Source organism: Parasteatoda tepidariorum, chromosome 1 (genome assembly GCF_043381705.1).
Source record: "Parasteatoda tepidariorum isolate YZ-2023 chromosome 1, CAS_Ptep_4.0, whole genome shotgun sequence".
Taxonomy (NCBI): domain Eukaryota; kingdom Metazoa; phylum Arthropoda; class Arachnida; order Araneae; family Theridiidae; genus Parasteatoda; species Parasteatoda tepidariorum.
Window position 1 is genome coordinate 30,589,826 of NC_092204.1, and position 8,454 is coordinate 30,598,279.

Below are 8,454 nucleotides of genomic sequence, written 5' to 3' on the forward strand. Positions count from 1 at the left end.
AAAAAATATTAAATAAAAAGTTACTATAAACATTTAACTAGGTAAAACTACAAAAATCATTAAAATAACATTTAAATTGTTTAACAGGCATTAAAAATTATTTTGTGCCACAGACGTAGGGACGTCCACGGAGGGGATTTTGAAGTCATGCTTATTAAAAAATAAGAATGAAATATTAAATACATTTAGCAGAAATGCATATGATTTTTTAATAAAAAACTTCACGAAAAATGATAAGGAAAAATATTAAGAAATATGCTGTATTTCCTAATATTTATCACTCAGGGACATAAAAAATCACCTTTTTGTGAGAATGACCCTTATACTCCAATTGCATTCCAATTACCAGAAAGAACCACCTTAGCGATCACAATTCAAGACGAATGGGAAAAAGGCCGCTAACGGCCCCATGCGCCCAGATATATTTTGATGATGATGATGATAACAGTGCCAGTTGCCCTAGGGTAAATCACAGATTAAGAGGTCTTGTGGCCGCTTGGCAGGTATCATGTGAACTACAGATCGTCGTCGTCCCACAATGGATCATAAAGCAGATAAAGATAAATATCTTTTATATCTTCATACCCTCGTTAATACATATTTTTTTACACACAAATTTGATAAGTATAAGTAATTTTATATGCAATAGGTTATTTTAGTTAACAATTCATTACACAGTGAATGTAGTATTGATAATTATATATCCATGGTATTGTTATGGCACTTTACAGAATAAAATTCTGTTCAAGAGCTATGTGGAACAATATACATACACATTACTGATTTTTACATATACATTGCTGCCAAATACTACGCGCCTTTCACAGAATATTTCATACACAATCAACAAAAGTTACCAGCCTTGCACATATAGAAATTAGCTGCACACCGGGTGAAAATAACTAAAATGATTGTTAAATAAGGGAAATTTCTACTTGCACTGCTCATCTGTTAACAACTATTTTAATTCATTTTGGCATGACACTGGATATAGCGTTTATAAAAGCTTTGATCATTATTTTTAAAAGTGTGTTGGGGAAATTTTCCTAAACATGAGCAAGAAATTTTCATCCAAAAATAGACATGGCATTATTCTCATTATTTTTTCATACGTCTACAGATTTTTGTGTAAATTTAGAATTTTAATTAGCGTCAATTTTCTTCATTTTCGCTTTTCTTTTTCAATCACCTATGATCTTATTTAATTCATAATTTTTTTTTAAATTATTTTTTTCGCAAATGCACTTAAGATTTTTATTAGCAAAATAAGCATTGAAAGGGTTGAATTTTTTTTACCAAATGCTCGGAAACTAACAACAAGATATGAATGACTCCATATTATCCAAGTCATTGACAATACTCGAAGACCATGGAATATGTGTAGAGTATCTGGATTGTTGTCTTCCTTTAAAAGACTAATGAAGTTTGTGAATAAAGAAAAACATAATAATGCCTTTATTCCTGCACCTGGAAATTAAAATAAAGTTAAAGTGATATTTAATGGGCTGATGATATATGAATAATATATTGTCGAACCTCGATCCATCGATCCCGAATCTTTCGTTTACCCGTATGCACAATCATATGTTAACGATCCCGTCAATTATGCATACATATAATGCTAATAATATCCGTCTTTTTAAAAATATCATATTCCGCGACTGTCGTTCAAAAATTCTACCGTCATTTAAAACAAGAATTTTATAACTGTCGCTGAACAGCCGACGCAATTTTGAGCTCACGACTACCAATGTTCAAATCAGTATCATTGTAAGTGTGAACCCAATCCAGAAGACAAGGGAACTCTCGGATAAAATATTGGGTCAAATTAGCCTTCGTGGAGGACTTTTTGATGGAACTAATAAACATTTGCGTTACATGGGGAAGAAAACCACGTTAACAATTCATGGTTAGCCTGATGCCAGGGTTACTCTTACCCCCTAATCCGTCTATCAATGAGGATATTTTACGTCAACACTGTGGTCAGTGAAAGCCAGGTGCTGAATTCGTATCAACCAGCCATCGCTGGGATTCAAACCAGGATTACCTCATGAAGAGGTCGAGCTCTCTAAAGGCAAGCACTGAAGTTATTTTGTTTTGAAAATGAAAACAGTTATTCTGATGCTAATGATGCCGAAAATGAGGATTTGTTATAGTTTGGAAGAGACACTGCAAGTTGCACATTAAATGATTATGCATCAGTTGATGAAAAAATTGAACTTGTGATGTTGACTGTTCAAGAAATGGTTGCAAAAGCCGAAGAAATGTAGAGTGATGATGATGAAGATGACGAAACAGAACCACAATAGGTGAAAACATTGTTGGAAATTCTTGAAGCCTTTGAAACAATAAGGAACTTACTGAAATCATTCAAAATTACAGAAATTGAACATCAGTAATCTATTACCAGTGGTCAGAAAAACTACATTATTTTTGTAGTTTACTACAACTACAGCTACATTGTTACAAACGAAGTTAACTACAACTGCAACGACTTTTTTTTTCAAATGTGGTGACTAGAAACAACTTTGAAATTTAGTAACTGTTACTTTAAGGACACGTACTTAGCCGGAGAACTTAATTTACACCTATATTCAAAAGGGTTTTGAATAAGAAATTGGCTAATATTAAATATAAGGAATAATAAAGAAATATTTATTAATGTTATTCCAAAACTTTTTTTCGAATTTGTTTTTTCTTAACCAACTTTTTATGCCTCTTAAAACGAATATTTAATGTAAGAAATCCGAAATTATCGAATACTTGCATTTTTTTAATTGATTAATGCTCTTTTTTCTTTAAGAAGTTAAGTGCATTGAAAATACGTTCCCCTTTTTCGAAATAACATCAATGTTTCAAGAGTGTGCATTCGCATGCGAAAGTGAGACCAAAGTGATTAATTATCTATATTTCGTTTAAATATTAATTATATGTGATTTTAAATACGTCGTTTCTGTTAACGCTCAGCTGCAGAAACAGGGTCATTTCCATTGCATCCATTGACGGACGCAAATTTGTACTCATTGACGCAAATTTGTACTCATCTAATTCGAATAATTAGTTGCGTTAGAACCGTGTTTCTATTCTAAACTAAGGTTAAAAGTAATTGCCAGGAATCGATACATTTTTTATATCGCTCTACTCACCACACTACTTTTTTTACAAAAAGTAGCACACTACACTACAAACTACGAAAAAATCAGCGATTACAGTAGTTTCACTACTTGTAGCGTGCTAGCTACTTCCGAACATTGTTTATTACTAAGTCGAAAAAATATTATTTGCGATGAAAATAAAAGAGTGTTTTGAAGCTAAGATTTCCAAATATTTTGAATAAATAAATGGATTTATTTCGCTTTATTTTACAATAAGTACATAATTAATTTTTTAATTAAAACAATTTTTTTAATTCTTAATTTCCAATTCTATTGTTTTTATTACTTTTCATATGTTTTCAAGTCATTATTTGATATTTTATGTTAGCAAACAATCGTCGTTTTCCCTCATCTATCATTAGCTATGAATAGTCCCATGAAAAACAATAAATCGAGGTTCTACTGTATTTTTATTTTTAAAAAAAAAACTTACTTTTCTCCTTTTTTTCAAAATCATTATTTGGATTATTTCTGATTAGAATATCCAATGAAGTTCCTAGCACCACCATGCAGATTAAAAAGCTGAATAATATGCTGAAAGGGATAAAATAGAAAGTTTTATGAGTAATATTTTTGAAATAATTTCCCAAACTTTTTAATACTCATTTCCAGATATTTTGTACAAAGGATCATATTAAATTGAGATGAAATCATATCTCATTCGTAAGTGTCAAACGAAGAGATTGCTGCCTTAGAGGCAAATATTTGACGAAGAAATTTTTTTTTATTATTTATTTAACTTTTTTTATGTTACATCATATAATTCAGGGGTTCCCAACCAGTAGGGAATCGCTTTTAAAAATACTCTAAAAATAAATCCGAAAAGATGCTCTAAAAATAATAACATATAAAAAAAAAACAATAATAGGGAAATGAAAATTATCCAAAACATTATAGATAAAAAATATCTTTATCAGGGCTCCCGCGAGTCTTGTAAATTTTAAAAAGTGGTAACGAAAATTAAACAAATGTCGATAATTTAATTTCTGTGTATCTACCACTAAAAATTGTTTTTCAAAGAAAGTATATATGCAATTCAACAACCGTGGGAACCCTGTTTAATTATCTATTAAAATCTTCCGTAATGCCCTAAGAATATCCAGCTAACACAAGCCTTAACGAAAAAACAGTAAATGAAGAAGACAATTTTGGAACGTCGGAGAGATAGTTTTTATTTTATTTGCACATTTATTTTTGATAAAACTGTTTTTTAATGAGTGCACTAACCCGTTACGAGAATTGGAAATGATATAAGCCTTGTAGATTGTTGAAATAAATGTATTTTTTAAAAATAAAAACTGTCTCTTCTGTATTCGGTACAACCTCCTCTGTTTTATAACTTTGGATTTTGAAAGATAATTTTTTTTACTTAAATTTTCTTAATTTCAATTACTTTAAAATTAATACTCAAACTAATTTGAAATAGCATTCATACAAGCATTTTCAAAATTAATGTGGTTAGTTTTCTCGAAATTATCGTGAAAGCAAAAGCACATTTAAACATACTCGTATTAATGCGACCAAGCGATGTTATTTTTGTGAATTATAAATTGAAACCTTCAGCGAGTGCTCCAACAAGCCAACTTGCTCCGGATTGCGGATATCCAATGGTAGCAACGTGTATGTTTTAAAGTATGATTCTTAGATTAGTAAAGTCGATTTATAGTGTTTTAATCTACCTCGACTAAAAAATTCAAAAATTTAATTGATTGAAATTACAAATATACCGCGTCGAAATTTCTGAAGTGCTGAAGATTTCAAGTTATACTTAAAATTTGCATTGTTACTAATGCTGTTTTAAAAATATTTTGTACCATTAGGAGCAATCGGCATCTCTGTTACCAGAAAATTTTCTCCATGATTATAAAAGGATGCCAAAGATACCTTTTATAAAACACAGTGGTAGGTCATACACCTTTCAATTTACACATCAGATGCACCGCCTAGTTCTGTCGGAAACAATTGTTACAAGTTTGAGTATGTGTGCGCAAGCTCATTTGCACAATCTCTTTAAAATAGAACAATACTAACGAGTTAATACCGTACAATTTCTGTTATAAAAGAGCCTTTTGCATAATCATTAAAAGAGAAGTGTAAGAAAACGGATCAGCCTGAATACATTTCGGTTGGATTTATACGTTCTTGGATTCAATCAATTTTATAAATCAATTTTATGCATAAACTTAGCTGTACCCTGCGTGCCTGTAACGCTTTCAGTTTGAATTTTGTATATAAGTGTGTAAATGAGATTTGCGATTATGATTTGAAATGGGAATTTTATTTAATGGTGAAAAAGCCAGTGATAGTCTCACCAGTTAGTTCTCTAGGATATCATTTGAGCATATTCAAACAGACATGTATGGTGATGCACACGGACCATGAAAAAATTTTTGGATGATGATCTGAAATAAGTCTGGATCAATGGCGACATCAGGTATTTCTGCTGATCTGAGCTGACCAATTTGGCATGGTGTGATATTTTCTATGAGCCAAATAATGTGGCAATCCTCTTTTTTGCCATTCAATACAATGCATCAAACACCGTGTCTCTTCAAAAACATGACGCTTCGCAATGAAACTAAGTATAGAGCTTAATATTTGTTTTAACTCACGTGTGGTAGCATCATGAAGATCCGATGATGTTTGCCTAGGTTATACAGAAGCTCTTTAATTTCAGCTCAAGCGGGATTGCATGTGAATGTAATAAATGACTCTGGCTGTCCATATGCGCACCGATACTTGTAGCACCGAATGAAGTCATTTGGAAACACGATTGCATCGACATATGTTCGCCAAGAAAAGTTTCAATTGATTTGCTTGACCCGATAACAACGTTGATAATGTGTCGGTTGGCGAAGTTAAATCTGTTATAGTTTTGCTTTTCCACCAGAACATCATATTCCAGCTGTTTCATTCTTAAATTTGAGAGCACTACAAAACGATATAAATGATCCATTTTTCCTATGATAACTTGGATAGAGACTATAATTAGTAATTGGAAAATAGTGAAATACACTAAGATTTTAACCAGCATATTGGCGGCGTTTAAATAGAGATGTGAGTTTAACCGCTACAAAGCCTGGGTGGGTTGATGTTTCGGAGGAGAATGATAGGTAGGGTAAACCAACCAGTGAAGGAACACTACCCAGTGAAGGAACATCTCATATATATTCATTAAAAATAAGAATTTGAAAGTTTTTCTTTAGATTGATTGGTAACAATAGCTTACTGCCAAACAATAGGAAGTCATCTAGCAATATTTTGGATTACCTGGTCAAATAGATTTCTCTGAAAAAATTTTTGAATTTGTTATTATCNTTAAAATTAAATATATATATGTTTGAAGTGGAATTAATTGCATGTAATAGTTTTATTTTTCTCACTGTGAAAAAGAGAATTTAAAATATAGTTATTGAAGTTACTTTTTAATTTTTTTAAGCATCATAGCATAATAAAGTACTAAGATAAGGGGGTGTTTATTCACTGGATCACCAAACGATGAAAAATCAGTGAAGGAACAAGTGTTCCTTTACTGATTTTTTTTCTAAGTTAATGAAAATAAAAGATAAACTTTCATTTTCTTGTACCTTTAGTGCTGTTCCGCATCAAAAGTATGTTAAATATACGATAAACAACTTCTAACCAGTGAGGGAACAGGCATGTTCCTTTACTGGGCATAGATTTCCCAGTGAATGAACAGTATGTGTTAATATGTTGACACTTTAATTTTCAATTCATGATTACAAAAAAAGTCAACATTTTCCAAGTATTTATATATTATAATTTTAAGAATAGGCTTGTTTTTAAATATTTATATGGCTTATAAATTCATAAAGAGCTATAAAAAATAACCAAAATTAGGTGTTCCTTTACTGGGTGTTCATTCACTAGTAAGAGCTGTTCCTTCTCTTGGTCTTCTTACTACTTGTTATTCGAGCCTCCAAAACTTTGAAACAATATTATGTAAGTTCTCCACAATTTTTTTACATAATTAGCAAATAGTCATAAATATGTTGACACTGTCATTTAATTAAAATTGCGAATTTTGAAATTAATTTGATTTTTTGAAAGGCAAGCGAAGCTTAAGTGTTCATTCACTGGCTAGTTTACCCTACTCCCGTTTTCAATGTTAAAACGTGCGGCGGCATACCTGCAAATCAAGTGAATTCAGAAATTCAGTTGGGTAGTTTACAACCTCGATTTGATCTATTACAGTATCGATAGATTTATATGTTCTTGCATAACCTGGAATTTCTTTTAGAATGTGATTATTGATGTCATGTACATCGCTATTTTTTGCTGCTAATATAGCACGTTCACTGAGCCATTGAAGATTTTTGTAATTTTGAGCGATATTGGGAAAAACGTTATGAAAAAGTTCATCTATGGTTGAAATAATTTTACCGAAGTCAGTTGGCAGTGTAATGCTTTGGGTGGATTTATCTATTGCCGTCATTCCATTACCAATATCCAACAATTGCTTCGCAAAGCATTCGGCTGATGCATCACAGGGCTAAAGAGAATAGAAGGGTTAGTTCACTCCTTTGAAGAAACTCTTGCCACTCCAAACCTCCGATTTTCACCTGTGACGTCACGGTGGCACAAAGCTTGAGCTTTTACTACAAGAACAAAGCGTTCGGTCTAACTAGCTTTAACTAATATTGGAGCATTCCTTTTTGTGACATATTCTAAGACATTCTTTGTTTCCTATAATGATTTTTCTCAGTTTTGTGAAGTGAATTTGCAAAAATTTAAAATTGTTAATGAAATGCTAGTTTGCGCGATTGAAACTTAAAAAAATTCTGATAGAAGCACAAAAGGAATTTTTTTTATTTTAAACGTGTTCCCTAAAGTAAATTGAACAACTATGTAAATAATGGCTTCAATATTGCAAACGGAATGACCCAGTTAATAGTAAATATGAACGAATATTCAGTAAACATTTCTTAAAACAAGATTATGAAGATGATATGAGAAATCGTTTGCTTGGATTGCCGATTAGAATGATTTTAAAAATGCTCTAACTCTACCAAGTGCTCTCTTATCTAAGGAACGACTAATTGTTCCGTCAGCAGCATGGATGGAAGTGTGTCAGGAATTTGAGAACATTTTTCAAAGTGTGCATGGGACAGAAATCAAAAAGTGTCATCAAAGAATTTATAAGTGAATTAGACGGACGATATCCCACAGTGAACAAAACAACAAGTCGCTTATTTTGCATTTCAGAACTTTTATAAGAATTCGCCATCTAAATTAAAACCACCCAGCTGCTTAAAAAAAAAAAAAAAAAAAAAAAGAC

The 8,454-nt window shown here is 31.6% G+C and overlaps 1 protein-coding gene across 1 annotated transcript in view; it reads right to left on the minus strand.

Moving 5' to 3' along the window:
• Window positions 1–8,454, minus strand: part of LOC107445356 (nose resistant to fluoxetine protein 6) — a 63,674-nt gene that overhangs the window by 31,668 nt on the left and 23,552 nt on the right. The window contains exons 6-7 of the mRNA XM_043043794.2: window positions 3,589–3,689; window positions 1,297–1,467 (exon numbers count right to left, since the gene is read on the minus strand). Of these exons, the coding sequence (XP_042899728.2) occupies window positions 1,297–1,467; window positions 3,589–3,689 (272 nt within the window). The remainder of the gene's footprint in view (window positions 1–1,296; window positions 1,468–3,588; window positions 3,690–8,454) is intronic.